Below are 17,184 nucleotides of genomic sequence, written 5' to 3'. Positions count from 1 at the left end.
CAAATCTCATTGGTCCATCTCGGAGATCTGGAAGGTCCCGCACGGCTATACAAAGCGTGCAATACCGGTCGGCCATGTGCTAGTATAGACTATACTAGCTATGTGTGAATGGTGACGGATGTAAGACTCTGGTGACTGACTCATTTGAAACCTCTTCCCTCTGATATTACGCATGTGGATAGGGAATTAGTGCAGCAGTCAGCGCCAGTCAGTGGCAAGCCTTAGGCCACTGTGCTCACCGCACCTCTACTCTAGCGTCCGACATTGTGCCTGCTTCCTAGCTTTGTCGAGTAGTGGCCGTGCCCTACACCGCACTGCAGTTGCAGCCCTCCTTGGCGTCCGCAGTAGCGACGCCGCACACACGGTAGGTCTAGACGGACGCAGCTCCTCTGCCTTGGGTCCTGCTCCTGTGACCAGATAACGTGTGTGCATTTCCCTGTGGTCTGTGACACTAACAGGCTCAGCATTTTCGTATGTTTTTGTTGCGGTGCCTCTGTGTGTGAACAGAGCCCACTTTGCGCACTTCGGGTGAAGTCTAACCCGTGCGCATTATACCACCATATTGCTCGTCTGTCATTACCTAGCAGCGGTGTAACATCTACTGCACGGTGGACCCCGAGCGGCGAACGCACTTTATTTATTTTTATTTAGTGCGTTCCGCCATTCCTAACAGTACCAAGGACTGACACATGACTTATTCTTTCCAAAGACCATACTAAGGACTAGGGGGCACTCATTATGGGTGGAAGAAAGGCAAATCTGGTAGCTAAATAGGAAAGGGTTCTTTACAGTTAGAGCAGTCAGACTGTGGAATGCCGACCACAAGAGGTAGTAATGGCCGACACTATAACAGCTTTTTAAAAAGTCTGGACGATTTCCTTGATACACATAACATTGCGGGTTATAGTGAATTTAGTGACAAAATTTACAATGGGTGGAGAAAGGTTGAACCTAGGTCTTTTTTCAACCTATGTAACTATGTCTCTGTCCTATCTTTAGTGACTCGCTTCTTCTTCATTGACCTCTCCACTAACCTCTTTTCCTCCATCTTGGTCCTTCTCTTACAGAGTATGATAGATCCTTGAACTCAATATCCACAGATGACCGTTTTGGAAGATGGCAGAAGCGTCTTGCATCCGTAATGTGATTTTCCACCTTTTTCAGATGAGTGGCAAGTAGAGTTTTGTCCTGTAGGTGCAGGCATGTGTCATCCTCAGTTGCATTTGGGTCCTCATCTGCTGAAGGTACCTTCTCTGCCATATGTAAGATGGATGACTTTCAAGTGGATCCCCACTACTTCAGTCCTAAATTCAATAAAGCAAATACGCAGATTACTACATAAAGTAACAATGCACTGCATCACCACTGCAAATCTCTACACAGAACGTGGCGGCCCGACAGTGCAGTGTACTCATCACTTTCCAGATACTCTACATCATTGAGAAGTCTGGCTTATTAATTTTTGATGGTAGAGTACTTAGCAGTTAGCAGTAGCACTGTTACGAATTTCTGTGCATAAATTAGTGTTTACACTAAATCCAGCTTATGTTAGTTAGTATGTATGCATTGACCAAAGCCTAAAAAACACAAAAAGTCTTAAGTTGCCCCCATGGTAGACATATATTGTTGTGTATGGACCCAAAAGCAACTCGTTCATAGTCGTAGAGTCCTGACGTAGGCTTGATGAAGGGAAGTGATAAAAATGTCACATCAAAGTCCAACCTGATGGCACCTACATTTCTGTTTAGCTTGTGGAGTTTACCCTTGGTGATGGTGAAGGTATTTCTGAGGGTGGAGGGCTGGCTGGTGAAGCCACACATCCATTATTGATCGTTAGTGGCTGTGCAGGGCAAAAAAATCTATTTTTGACTGGTTAATCCTGCAGAGCTGTTTTTATATCAGGAACATCTAGAACAGCTCTACCAAATAACTTCTCCTATCTTAGCATCTTGGACCTTTGCAAAGCTATGTGCACACGCTGCGGTTTCACCAGCGGAATTTTCCATTTGGATCCGCAGGTAAATTGACCTGCGGTTTTACCTGCGGATTGGCCAGCGGTTTTCCCCTGCGGTTTGACACCTGGACAATGGAACAGGTGGCAAACCGCAGCGGAATCCGCAGAAAGAATTGACATGTCAATTCTTTCTGCGGATTTAAAACCGCAGCAAGAACGCAGTGAAAAAACCGCAGCATGTGCACAGCGGATTATAAATCACATAGACTTACATGCTACTGTACACTGTCTGCGGAACTGCTGCGGATCCGCAGAGGCCAAATACGCTGCGGAGCACAATCCGCAGTGTGTGCACATACCCTAAGTATTTGACAATCTCATTTTTTTTATTTAGCGCTTCAATAGGCCCAAAATCTGCACTGGACTGCAGGTCAGACGCCATATTTAAAGTGGATCTGTATGTGGATGATGTTTTAAAACATTCACTTTTTATACTGGAATTTTTTGTCAATGACTTTCAGTGTCGTATTTGTTCCAAAAATCTGCGGCATCTGAACGTGGCCATAAAAACAGTATGGCCTCTTTACAGTATAATAATTGTAATTATGTTTTTTGGTGAACACAGGGGATCTATAGCTGTACTATGGTGGTCTTTAGCACATTAAAGTGACGGATCAATATTGAAACCCAGGAAACAAAGGGTGATGCCGTGCCACGTCTAGTCACACTGTGGCTGGATGTGGTGAGACAATGGATGACAGGCCACCCACAGTCATACTGTTCACTTGTGGCCATGTGATTTAAAAACAGTGGAGAACAAAGCTTGGAGGATTTACTTCCTATACATGCTATTACATGCAGGAATGCATAAAAATGAAATTATGATTTGCAGACGCAGTAGAATAAAAAACAAAAAACTATCCTGATTTCTGACATGATTCTGAAATTAGATGAAAAATGCTATAGGGGAACAAAAGGCCACACGACATCAAGTTATATCCTTTAGGGAACAGGGCAAAAAAAGGCTGGTGCAGACTGTGTAAAAGGCACAACTCCTTAAAACGCTGGGAAAAACAGCTGCCGCTGCTTCGGGGCTGGGGGCTGATCTCCTCCAGGATAGTTAATCGATAAGGACGAAAACACGATATTGGGCTGCGCTGCTGGGGGCGTTGTGTAGGAACCTGGACTGCGCTTGAGGGAATGGTGTAAAACTAAGGTTTTTATTCAACAAACTCAGTTCAAATATCAATTTTTTTACCATAAAAAGGGTGCCTGTCGTCTCAGACTGGCACCTTTTTCATTGGTTGAAATAAAGTATAAAATATTCAACGTTGGTTGAATAAAGACCTTAACTTTAAACCATCGAGGATTCGTTAGCTTGTGTTTTAACTTGAAAAAGGTGCCAGACCGGCATTCAAACACAGTGGCTGAATTAAACCCTTAGGCTACGTGCACACGCTGCGGATTCCGCTGCGGACCCGCAGCAGTTTTAGCTGCGGTGTAAAGTACCATTCAAATGAATGGTAACCAAAAACCGCTGTGTAGACGGTGCGGATTTATCAGTGCGGTTTTCCTGCGGTTTTGAAACCGCAGAAAGAATTGACATGTCAATTCTTTCTGCGGAATCCGCAGCGGTTTCCTGTCTCCACCATTGTGGGGATGGTGAAACCGCAGGACCAAACCGCAAATAAACCGCAGGTCTTTTGACCTGCGGTTTTATCTGCGGTTTTTGCAAAATCCGCGCCGATGAATCCGCAGCGGATTCCGCAGCGTCTGCACACACCCTTATACCTTCAGGGATTCTTCATTCCCACAAGTGCAGCCCATATACAGTGATATCTCTACTAACGTGAATTGCTATCTGGAAACTTTTCCTTTCCAACCATGGAGCTGCAGCTCTGGACTCTAAGGCCAGGGTCACACTAACCGATGCAAAATACGGTCAGTATTTTACATGCGTAATACGGATGAATGTCCCCTAAATAGTGCTCCGTATGTCATCCGTAAGCAAGGTGTGGTCGCGTATTTTGCGCATCTAAGTATCCGTATGGTGAGATTTTCTCGCCGCCTTGCAAAGTGGACATATAATGGAGCCCTATGACAGGGTTTGTAACAGAAACGAAAGAATAGATATAGACACATAGAATGCATATATATATATATATATATATATATATATATATATTCTAAGTGTATACATCTATTCTTTCGTTTCTTTATTAAACCTGTCAGTGTGAGTTTACTGTATCGCGCACTGAATTGCCGGCTTTGCTAAAAGACACCGGGTGCGTATTTCTCGCAAGTCACATGTGTGGTCCGTGTGTAATCCGTATTTTTTGCGCACCCATAGACTTGAATTGGTGTACTACGGCAGTAGTACGCTGACAATCGCAGCATGCTGCGATTGGCACGGAGCGTAGAATACGGATGAGAAATATACGGCTGGTGCGAGCTGCCCCATAGAGAATCATTGGTCCGTGTGTAATGCGTGCTTTTAGCGCCTCTCACTCGGCCGTATTCCTCGCCAGTGTGACCCCGGCCTAAGGCTCCTATAGGCACTGTGTCCCTACACAACACGTCAGAAGCGCAGCCCAATATTGTGTTATCATCCTTATCGATCAGGATTCTGAAAAAACATTTTTGCCACAAATTAAAGAGAAACTGTCAGCTGGTTCATACTGGGAGCAATGAATGGGCAGCATGGATCAGAAACTCTATTATTGTACACATGTATTCTTTACTTTGATTTTACACTGAAAATATACGGTTGGGGATGAGTTGACTAGAGTGACTAATCACAGAGATTAGACCCTGCCAGCTTCTCCCTGAAGCCGCCGGTGGTTCTGACGGCATGGACCAGCTGATCGGTTCCCTTTAAATAGCTCATAAAAAGCGCTCCTTTTGGGAAATAGTCACATGATGCATAAGAGATAGCAAACATTTCTTAAACTTTATATAAAGGTCACCTAAACTGCATAATGTCATATAATCCCCTCTGAATGGTAAAGTGCTATGGAATAAGTTGGCGCTACATGTTAGTTATTAATAATGGTTATTAGATTTTACTCTCAATTCGTTAGTTTAGGTTAGTCTTGTAGACTTAACATGGTGGATGTACACCATATGGACTTCCATGAATGGACACAACTGGTGTTGTGTGACATATATTGCTACAGGACACTCAGGGAGGGACTCATCGCTCTTTGCAATTTCTCTCTTCACTCAGGGGGTCTACGTGCAGGAGTTCACACGTGCTCCTGTTCCTATAGCATTTTGGGCATGCACACCCAGAGGGCTGATGTTCTCCTGGGGGCCTACTATATCCTGGACGCTTGACACTAATGGATAAGTTGCTGACAAGTGCTTCTGCGGCCTACTGTGACTTAGACGGACGCTCATGGACAAACAGCTGATAAAACTTCTACACAGGATCCAGAGAAAGACGGATGAACAAACCGCAACCAATTTAATGAACTAACTATGGGGCTAGTTCACATATTTTGCTGCATTGATTCTTTTTGAGGACAATATAAATAAACCACTACATTTTTTAATTATCATGATATTTTCTTTGGAGCGTCACATCTGGTAAAGAAAATGCATATTAAACACCATAGAACGAACATTGTTATTTATTATTATTATTTCTTTAGAGATTCTTCTAATTTGGTCATATACGGTATATTTTTTATATCTTAGCATAGACATGAGATCAATAATGGGTAAAGTAGCAAGTTTTAATTCTTTTTTTTCCCCATAAGTATTACCATTAATTGGGCCATCATCTTTTGTGCCAAAACCAGCACATTGTCATCTGAAAACCTAAAGATAATTAACTTTGTGTGGTTGAAAATGTGTTGGAAATAAATTGGGTGGCAGACGTCCGTGGCGGTTCATATGGGTCATTTACTCTCTGTTACTGCCTGCCTCAGCATTGTAGTAATTATATGGAACATATCTGTTTTGGAAGGCATAGGCTGAACACATCATCCTTGGACATCCAACTTCTCACCAATGTCTATGCCCGGCCTGAATCAAAGTTTTCACTCTCTCTGCCGCCATTTTTCTTAATTACGATAAACGTGTTATAAAAATATTTTCCTTTTCCAGAATAAAGTATCGCACATTTATACATCATAACAGACATTAAAGAAGAGGTCTCATAACGGAAATAGAAATAATAATTATTACATGTGAAAGATAGATCTGTATTTTTAGTCTAAAAACAGTTTTTTTTATTCTTCAACAATATAAAAAGAATGCCACCAGTTGTTCAGGGGTTAAATACTATGCCTCTGGAATCATTTTTTTTTTATTATATGAATACATTTTCATATCCTATATTAACCCCGTTGTCTATTCTGGATGTTTCCTGCAGATTAGCTTGTCTGCATCGGTTGGCACCATCTCTCCATCCCCAGCTTTTGATTGTCGGCTCCTATTAAACGCACAGCACACCTCCCCCAGGTCCCACCCATGCTATATGTTCTGCATGGCAGAGATAAAAAAAGGACCCCATCCTGCTGCTATTGAGGCCATGTCTATCCAGCATCACTTCATCAAAGACCCTACACTCTTAATGATTGCAATCCCCTCCTCGCTCATCCCCAGCAGCAGCCCTGACAGTGTCCCATCATGCAGATCACAAGCAGGCACAGACAAGAATGGCTGATATCAATGACAAAGGGTCTCACCTTCAGATTTGGGGGGGAGGTCAGCGAGTCCCCGTATCTTTCTTCTCCAGCTGCAGAGTTGGCATCCACCCTGTGGGAATTAGGGGGATGGGAAGAATGAGGACACAAAATAGCATGCAGAAAGCAGCCTGAAGCCATAACCTTCCATAATCATTTGCCCACCCATATTTATTAAAGGAAAATTCAGAGGTGTCCCACTGATTGTTTTTGCTGATGCTGATCTTCAGACCTCAGACATACTCTGTAGGTTGGTCCTGATGCAGATCCATCATCTGGCAGGCAGCAGAGAGGCTGGCCTTGTACACAGCCCTTCTTAAAGATATAGTACGCATTTACAAGCAAGTAGTGTGCTCGCTAAAGCCCATGAGTAGGAAAGAATTAAACAAAGTGTATTAATATATATACACAATTTTTTTTTTTCATTTCCATCTCCAGAGCAGTAAATGTCCCAATTTGCATGTACATGCGTAAACGTCCACCATCATTATGGCCCTAAAATCAACCTGAGTTGGCTCATATGTTCCATTTTTTTGTTCCATTATATGCATTGAATAATGATTAATAGTGTCCAATATGAAGTGGAAGCAGAAGGGACCCATTGATATTTATCGGGTCCGTCGGGCCTTTGTTGTTTTTTTTAGGACAGAAGAAAAAGTTCTTCATGCAAAGCTTTATTCCGATCTAAAAAATGGACTTCAGGAGACCCCTGTGGTTGTCATAGCCAGAGAGCTATGAGCGCCACTCAGCAGTCGGCGGTCAAAGTAAGTGAGCATTTCTGCTGTGTGTAGCACAAGCTATCGGATGATCGCAGCTTCTAATCTCCTATGGAGATTATAGAAGCTAGTAAAATATATATACTTGTTTTTAAAAATATTAAGCCCTTTCTGACATTTGTCGTAATAATCCATCCATGTGCCCTAGGCAGGGCCGGCATTAGGGGCAGGCAGACCAGGCAGCTGCCTAGGGCCCCCGCTCCCCCAGGGGCACCCAGCTAGCGGCACATCATGCAGCTGCTATGGGGCCCCTGTGAAGCATGGGGCCCGCCTGCCCCCAGCGCCGACTCCTGCCGCCGCCGACTCCCCCCTCCGCTGCAATGATGGAGGAGAGAGCGTCAGCTGACGCTCCCTCTCCCATCATTCTCCGCTCTGCCTCTGACACAGCGGGTGCGCAATGATGTCATCGCGCGCTCACTGTGTGCCAGGCAGAGCAGGAGAGGAGACAGGAGCTGGGAGCAGCGCGGGCACGAGGAGAAGGTGAGGAGAGTTTTTTTTTAATGCAGCAGTGAGTACTGGACTGTGGGGCCATTCTGGGGGGGCTGTGCTGTGCTGGGGGGGTGCATGCTGTATACCATGGGGCTGTGCTGGGGGGGCTGTCCTATATATCATGGGGCCGTGTTGGGAGGGTGCTGTATACCATGGGGCTGTGCCGGGGGAGTGCTGTATACCATGGTGTTGTGCTGGGAGGGGGTGCTGTATATCATGGGGCTGTGCTGTATATCATGGTGCTGTGCTGTATACCATGGGGCTGTGCTGGGGGAGGGGTGCTGTATACCATGGGGCTGTGCTGGAGGGTGCTGTATACCATATTGCTGTGCTGGGGGGGCTGTGCTGTATACCATAGGGCTGTGCTGTGTACCATAGGGCTGTGCTTGGAGGGGGTGCTGTATTCCATGGGGCTGTGCTGTGAGGGCTGTGCTATATACCATGGGACTGTGCTGAGGGGGTGCTTTATACCATGTGGTGCTGTGCTGTATACCATGTGGGGCTGTGCTGTATACCTTGTGGGGCTATGCTGTATGCCATGTGGGCTGTGCTGTATACCATGTGGGACTGTGCTGTATACTATGTGGATGTGCTATATACTATGTGGCTGTGTTATATACCATGGGGGGTACATTGTACATTAAATTCTATGGGGGAGGCTGTGTTATATAATCTGGGGGCTACATTATACTCTATGGGGAGGTGGGCTGTATTATATTCTATTCGGGGCTGCATTATATTCTATGGGGGGCTGTATTATGTTTATTATTTTCTATGGGGGTGATTACATCATACTTTGAGGGGACTACATTATACTATATGAGGAGACTACCTTGTATTCTATGGGGGGCTGCATTATATTCTTTTGGGGGGCTAGATTATATTGTATGGGGGCTATCTTATACTTTATGAGGGGGCTACATTATATTCTATTAGGGCTGCATTATACAGTACTATATGAGGAGGGCTACATTGTATTCTATGGATGGGCTACATTATACTATATAAGGGGCTGCATTATATTCTATGGGGGGGCTGCATTATACTCTATGAGGGGGCTGCCATATATTCTATGGAGGGGCTGCATTATATTCTATGGGGGGTTATATTAGATTCTGTGGGGGTGGCTGCATTATGCTCTAAGGAGGGCTGCATTATATTCTACTGTATGGATGGTTACATTATATTGTATGGCGGGGCTGCATTATACTCTGTGGGGTGGCTGCATTATGTTCTATGGGGTGGCTGCATTATACTTTATATAGGTTGCTTTATACTGTATCGAGCACTATGGGGAATACATTATACTATGTGAAGAACTATGGGGTGCATTATACTATGGGAAATGAATTGTACTACATGGATGACTGGCGGTGTATTATACTATATGGAGCACTATGAGGAGTGTATTATACTATATGGAGGACTGAGCAGTGTATTTAAATATATGGAGGACTGTGAGGAGTGTATTATACTATATGGAGGACTATGAGGAGTGTATTATACTATATGGAGGACTATGAGGAGTGTATTATACTATATGGAGGACTGAGGACTGTATTATACTATATGGAGGACTATGGGGCACATTATTTTATATGGAGGACTATGAGGAGTAAACTGCTGATAACATGATACTGTATGGTGATCTGTTAGTGATCCGTTAGTGATTGTTCTGTCCCCATCATTCTTTCTCAGACAGTAGAAAGAGGCCGGGAAACCAGTGTTGAACGACATAAATTGATTTTGACAGCTGGCACTCTGCACTAAGTGCCAGAAGCGGTCGCGCTCCCAGAACTTTAACCTGCTAAATGCTGCCAACAAAAGCGATCAAAGCATTCGCGGAGCCGGCAGAGGGCTGACAGCCCCTCTGCCTTTGGATCCGAGACCCTGCGGCGTGACGATGGGTCCCGATTGTTGCCGTAGTGACCCGATGTTGTCATGATGACATCTGGGTCACCAGAGCTAGGAAAGTTAGTGATCGTGAGCAGTGCATGATCAGCAAGTTTCTCTGTCAGTGCAGCACTGACAGTTTGCTTAGTATGGGGATGCTGCTGCATCTCCATGTTGTAGAAGCGATCAACCTGCAAAAAATGATTGTCCCATATTGGGACAAAGCAAAAAAGTTAGAAAAAAGTAAAAAAAAAAAAAAAAGTTAAATAATTGTAAAAATATTTTTTTTTAAATTAAAAATATGAAAAAAAATCAAAAGATATTGTATCTCTAAATAAATATTTGAATAAATAAGAGAAACAATAAAAGTAAACATATGTGGTATCACCGCGTACGCAACAACCCGACCTATAAAACTGTCCCACTAGTTAACCCCTTTAGTGAACACCTTAAAAAAATAAATAAAAAACAAGGCAAAAAACAAAGCTTTATCATCATAGCGCTGAACAAAAAAGCGGATTAAAACGCGATCAAAAAGACTGATGTAAATAAACATGGTACCAAAGAAAACGCCATCTTGTCCCGCAAAAAACAAGCTTCCATACATCTCCATCAGTGGAAAACTAAAAGTTACAGCTCTCAGAATAAAGCAATGCAAAAATAATTATTTTTTCTATAAAATAGTTTTTATTGTGCAAAAGTGCCAAAACCTAAAATAGAGATAAATGAGGTATCGCTGTAATCATACTGACCCGAAGAATAAAACTGCCTTATCAATTTTACCACAGATGGAAAGGCATAAACCTCCCCCAAAAAAATTCCTGAATTGCTGGTTTTTGTTCATTCTGCCTACCAAAAATCGGAATAGAAAGCGATCAAAAAATGTCCTGTGCCCAAAAATGGTACCAATAAAAACGTCAGCTCGTCCCTCAAAAAGCAAGCCCTCACATGACTCTGTGGGACAAAATATGGATAATAATAAGTCTCAAACCACGGTGATGCAAAAACTATTTTTTGCAATCAAAAGCGTTTTTTAGTGTGTGACAGCAGCCAAACATAAAACCCCGATATAAATCTGGTATCGCTGTAATCGCACCGACCCGAAGAATAAAGTCGCCTAATCATTTATAATGCACGAGAAACAACGTAAAAAATAAATAAAACCAATTCTCCTCCTGCTGTTGAGCTTTTCATTCTGCCTCCCAAATATCGCAGTAAGGCTCAGCGCACATTTATCCTGCGCTCTGCGCTGAGTGCTTCCACTGGGGTTTCCGTGTAAATCTCTGAAATATGTGATTCAGACAGAACCTTTGGTGAAAAATTCCCTATAGTGAGGCAGATGGAGGAACCGTGGATGCCGTCTGACCTGTGATCCAACGGTGTCCATCATTTTAGGATCGCATAAATGTGCTGTTGGCCACATTTTTTTTCACTTCTGAAAATGACACCTCTGAACAAAGGCCAGACAGAGTCCAAAGTAACTCTGCTGCCTCATTATAGTGTATGGATCCCTCGGGGGTTTCATCTGAATCACTTCACTCAGAGATTTAGATGGAAACTCCAAAGTATGAGCGCTGGATAAATGTGATCCCAAACGTTATCTAAAATGTTCCCAACAAAAGCATCAACTCAATCCCAAAAAAATCAAGTCCCCACTCAGGTCCATCTTCTGTTAACAGAAGTATAGGGGGCTTCCATGTTACTGGTAGCACAAAGGCTCTGGAAAAGCTCATTGGCTCCTCTTCCGCCAAAAGAAATTCAGCAAATTCTCTGCTCTCAAATCAAAATGCCCCCTCCCTTCTGAGCCACCTACCTAAACCACATATTGCGTCCACGTTTGGCATTTTTAAAACGATGAGAGCCAGCCTAAGTTAGGCCAGATTCACATTGCGTTGATGCAGTCCGTTCAACGCATAGCGCTGACGGACTGCGTTAACGCTACTCCCTACCGAGATCGCATTATGCTATCGCGCTAGCACAGATGCTTCATCTGCGCTAGCAGTGACAGACCCTCGGACGCTGCAGAATGACCACACATCGCTAATGCATGCCGATAATGACATGCGTTAGCGATGCGCTCGTCTATAGCAGTCTATGGGTGCGTTAATGCATTACATAGCGTTAATGCCACTATGTAACAGATGTGTTAAACTCAGCACCCGAGCGCTATGTGAACCCAGCCTTACTGGTGCATGTATCCAGAAGCACAAGCTGGGCATAATGCACTGGTGACTGCAACGCACTGGTCACTACAGCGTACTGGTCACAAAAATGGCAATTTTCAATTTTCACTCGGCACCATTCATTGCTGCTTGTTTCTGGAAAATACCAGTGGAATCAAAATCGTCACTGCAACTGTAGATCAATTCCCCTAGGGGTATAGTTTCCAAAATGGGGTCAATTGAGGGGATTCTGTTCTCCTAGCAATTAGGGGATCTGTATATGGAGTCCGCAAAGTGTTTTAGGAATATCTGCACTACAGAAAATAATAAGAAGAAAATAGTGCTCCATTCCTCCCGAGTCTCTCCGTATGGCTAAGTAGTACTGTACAGCCACATATGGGTTATTGCCAAGTTCAGTAGAAATTGTGGGACAAATTTTGGTACTGTAAGATATAATGTCTTTCATGTTTCCCTTCACTCTGATTGTCTTCCGGTTCTTGATGTTTACAGATGTGTTTTATGATAATTGCCTGCGGTTCTGCTGCATATATAATTATGTATTACCGCTCATTGCTTATTAACACTTAATATGTTACCATTATATAGAAGACTGTTATATATTGCTTTGTATTCCTGTATTATAGTATTGCATATATATATATATATAATGTGTCCTATGCACATGTACAGTTAGGGAAAGTTAGTGTATCCTACTTGGGACAGCAGAGGAGGGCACTCAGTACATAGTTTCCCCATAGACCAGGTAGGTGTAATTATGTTGTGGGCCACTAGATGGGGGCATACTAGTGGGGCCTGATAGGATGTTCATAGAGGGTTAATTGTAGGATGGGCTGCTAAGAGTTAAGGTTAGTGATGAAGAGTGGTTTAGTCAGACAGGGCCAGGGTGCACAAGTGTCCACATGGGCTATAGGCCCAGACAGCTCGGCAGCCACGTAACGTTAAGTCTTTATAGCCCACATTACCCACGGCCACTGCATGTCTTAGCAGTGGGTCAGAACAAGAAAAGGAAGATGTGGCATCTTACCGCCTGGGCCAATGCTTTTAGTGCAAAAGTTGGCTGGACTAAGGAAATGAAAGGAGTTGGAGCTTCGACGAGATCGGTACAGACGGGCTGGATGCTTTACCAGGGGCCACCAAACGTAGTGATAGATGAATTCGTGTCTGGGGCGAAACAGGCTGAAGGAAATGTCACTGTAGTGAGGTCATTCCTGGAAGGAACTGGGAAGCAGTCTAGTACGGTCCAGTCTGGGCGTGTACTGCACAGAAGTGACAACAAGCAAGGTAAAGATGAGGAAGCAAGCAAGTGTAATAATGTACCAACTGTGGATGTAATGTGCAAAATCCTAAGTAAAGAAAGTGTCAAAGTTGTTTTGGACTGTGTCTCCATTGATTGGGTCGCCTAGAAGAGGGACGGTTTTGGCCTGAGAAGTGCCCGGGTGAAGTTGACTCTGGAGATGAAGGTATGCCGAGGAGAAGAGTATTGTTTCATGTAGGGGAAGGACTGGACGCAGCTGCCACCAGAATACAGGTCACGACTACAATCCTGTCCCTCCCATACAGTGCCATTTGTACCCACTTCTTGTGTGAATATGTACAATTTGGGGCTAAAACAAAATTATGTTGGTAACAACTTAATTATTTTTTTCATTACTGCCCAATGGTATAAAATTCTGTGACTCACCCATGGTGTCAATATGATCACTGTGTAAGGGGGTGGCGTTGCTATGGACCGTAGAGACAAGCTGCCTCTTTAAGAGACAGCAAACCCTTGGTTAGAACAGTGGGACATTCTGATCTTCCCTGCAGAATAGACTGGTTTCTTCTGCCAGCACTGGAGAGGGGAGGGGCTGCTTTTCTGGGAGAGAGAGCTGAGATTTGTGCAGGAAGGAGACGTGCCTGAGCTGTGAAGGAAAGACTTTGTAAACTCTTCTGTGAAAAACAAGGTGGCTTTCCTGTGTTGCCGTGAGGAGCCAAGAAGAAAAGACAAGAAAGGAATCCAGAGGAGGGAATCCACCGTTTCTAGGAGCATCACTGTACCTGCACACAAGGAAAAGACCATGTTGAATAGAGCTTCCAGGAAGAAGTGCGCACCATCTTGCAAAGCTGCAGGGGCCCCGGGATTGGACTGAGATACCAACGCTACTGTGAGTGTTAACCCCTTCTGTGCACATGCTAGGGTTTAGGATAGGCTGCAATAGATAGAGCATGGCAGCCATGTGGCCTGGTTAGCAAAAGCCAGGTAGGCTATAGTTAGTGTAGCATCATACATGACTTTACTGTGTTGTCTTGCCAGTTGGATAAATACACTGAGCTGTTATAGTTGGTGCTCCATGCTGTTTGATGGCCCAGCTAGAGAATAATATCCTTGTAAATTATCTGTTTCCATAGCATACCCCTGCTTCTGCATGTTCCTAAACACTGCATTCCTTGCCTGTAAATAAATTAACCCTGGGTTGTTTGCACCTCATCTTGTGTACCGTAGTCTCCCTGCATTGTGGTGGTCCCCCGGCCATCACTTCAACTGCACCCCTAGATAAATTCCTTGAGAGATGTAGTTTGTAAAATGGGGTCACTTATGAGGGTTTCTGCTGTTCTGGCACCTCATGGGCTCTCCCAGTGGGTCATGGCACCTGCAAACCATAGCAATAAAATCTGGCGCTCCTTGCCTTCTGAGCTTTGCAATGTGCCTGAAAAATATTTCCGATTACATGCACGGTATTGCTGCACTCAGGAAAAAATACACCTCAGTTTGTTGTAAAAAAAAAAAATCCTATTAGCCTTTAGAAAAATTAAAAACTTAGGGCTAATGCAACATTTGAGTGGTAAAAATGTAATTTATTCTTTCTTCTCCGCTCAGTGGTATGAAACTCTGAGGCATATGTGGTGTCAATATGATCGCCGCACCATTAGGTGAATTCATTGCGGAGTGTATTTTATAAAGTGAGTTCACATATAGGGGGTTTCTGTTGTTCTTGCACCTCAGGGTCTCTGCCAATCTGACATGGCACCCTCAAACCATTCCAGCCAAATCTGAACTGCAATATTGTGCCTCTTCCCTTCTGAGCTTTGCACTATGCCTCAAAAGTAGTATTTCCCCACATATGGGGTATCGGCATACTCAGGAGAAATTGCACAACAAATGGTATAGTTTAGTCTTATGAAAATGCAAAATTTGGGTCCAAAATAAAATTTTTGTGGGGAACATGTGATTTTATTATTTTCATGGCTCAACGTTATAAACTTCTGTGAAGCATCTGGGAGTTCAAGGTGCTCACCACACATCTAAATACATTCCTTGAGGGGTCTAGTTTCCAAAATGAGGTCACTTGTGGAAGGTTTCCACTGTGTAGGCACATCAGGGGCTCTCCAAATGGGTCATGATGCCTGCTAATTATTCCAGGAAATTTCACATTCAAAAAGTCAAATGACGCTCCTTTCCTTGCGAGCCCTGTTGTGCGCCCAAACAGTAGTTTTCTTCCTCATATTAGGTATCGGCATACTCTTGAGAAATTGTACAACAAATTGTAGGATGCAATTTCTCCTGTTACCCCGAAAATGGAATACTTTGTGCTAAAAACACATTTGTGGGGAATTTGTTTTGTTTATATTTATAGCTCAGTGTTATATACTTCTGTGAAGCACCTGAGTGTTCATTGTGCTCACAACACATCTAAATCAGTTCCCTGAGGGGTCTAGTTTCCAAAACGGTGTGGTATTTTCATTGTTTAGGCACATCAGAGGCTCTCCAAATGTGACATGGTGTCCGCTAATTGTTCCAGCAAATTTTGCATTCAAAAAGTCAAATGGCGCTCCTTCCCTTACGAGCTCTGCCGTGCGCCCAAACAGTGGTTCTCTCCACTATATGGGGTATCGGCATGCTCAAGAGAAATGACACAACAAATTTTGGGGTCTATTTTTTACCTGTTACTGGGTCACCCTCCCAGGGCTGTGGGGTACTCGGTACCGGGCCGGTCTCTCAAAGGGGAATGTCACAGCAGCAGTGACCCGGTCCGTGGCCCTGGGCGCCCATGTAAAAGGGGTTAAGTGATGGAATAACGTTTATGAGCGAATGATTCGTGACGCCACCTGTGGTGTTCGGCAAATAGGGGGTTAAGCCGACGCTGCCGGCAGATCCTCTGGGACAGATGGTGTAAGGCAGCAAGGTGTATTAGCTCCCCACAGGTAGAGCTGTAATCCCAGGGCAGTGAGGATAGGTGTTGAGGAAGAGTGTGCAGTGTCTGGCACAGGGATGAATCAGTGCTGACGGGGGTTGCAAGAAGAAGGCAAGGACACAACAGGGTGCAGTTTCTTTACCTTTACTTTGCTTGGCAAATGCAGTCCAGGGTCCAGATTACAGATGGCACAGGAGCTGGCTAGCCTGGAAGCAACTTAGGAATCTCTCTATGCAGATGGGTTGTGTAGTCTCCTTCCTAGCGCTTATTTTTAGGTACTTGCAGTACTGTGTTACACTGAAGTTCCACTTGCTTATTCTCATTAGAACTCCCTCGTATGGCAGACAGCTGTAGCCTTCCTCTTCTGGCTCACACGTCGCTGTTGTGCCTCCGAGTCTTATGTGGGAATAGAGCATTTACAGCTTCCTATTCCTCCGGTTTCTGTTGCAGGACCATCAGTGTCCGTACAGCCTTGGAGACCGGGCTCCAGATCATGCACTATAGCTGGGAATGAGCCTGAACTCTCTGCTCAATCTCCCAGCTCTTCTCCTCCACGTCCACACACGTTGCCCTCCTCACACGAACTCTCCCTAATTTTCCTTCCTGGCCCCCCAGAGAGTAGCTCCTCCCCCAGTTTTGGTTCAGAGCTCCCTCTGCTGACCTGGAATGGAAACTGTGTTGTGTGTTGTGGTTAACTGCTAGAGAGATCCTTTATTGCTTCCAAGCATGACATCACACTCCCTAGGAGGAAGGCAATGCCACTGTGGCGACCATACTCCTGGGGGCACCACATTCCCCCATAGTGCAATTCAGTACTCCCGGACTGAAAAGAAAACATGTAAACATATAAACAATTATAAATATAGCAAGATTTCCAAAAGTGAAAAATACAAAAGCACAAAAAAAAACAACCCAAAGCTCAAAAACAGTCCTGATGACGATTAGTCCAAGCGTCAATGTCCATGGTCCAATTCCTGAGCAAGTTGGTAAACTATTTAAAAGTAGAGTGTTGACCACACATAGTCC

General features: G+C 44.2%; 1 protein-coding gene across 2 annotated transcripts in view; it reads right to left on the bottom strand.

Moving 5' to 3' along the window:
• The window catches only part of ABCG4 (ATP binding cassette subfamily G member 4), a 173,419-nt gene extending 166,487 nt beyond the window's left edge, over positions 1 to 6,932 (bottom strand). Inside the window, exons 1-3 of one of the 2 annotated variants that reach the window (XM_073566457.1) lie at positions 6,811 to 6,930; positions 6,649 to 6,718; positions 1,035 to 1,304 (exon numbers count right to left, since the gene is read on the bottom strand). In XM_073566457.1, coding sequence (XP_073422558.1) covers positions 1,035 to 1,260 — 226 coding nt within the window. In that variant the 5' untranslated portion in view covers positions 1,261 to 1,304; positions 6,649 to 6,718; positions 6,811 to 6,930. Of the gene's footprint in view, positions 1 to 1,034; positions 1,305 to 6,648 lie in introns of both variants that reach the window. The other variant, XM_073566456.1, reaches the window with a different exon arrangement.
• Positions 6,933 to 17,184: the final 10,252 nt, after the last annotated feature.

Source organism: Dendrobates tinctorius, unplaced genomic scaffold (genome assembly GCF_039654945.1).
Source record: "Dendrobates tinctorius isolate UK_male_01 unplaced genomic scaffold, ASM3965494v1 ptg000018l, whole genome shotgun sequence".
NCBI classification, from domain to species: domain Eukaryota; kingdom Metazoa; phylum Chordata; class Amphibia; order Anura; family Dendrobatidae; genus Dendrobates; species Dendrobates tinctorius.
This window is presented reverse-complemented; position numbering and strand designations above follow the sequence as displayed.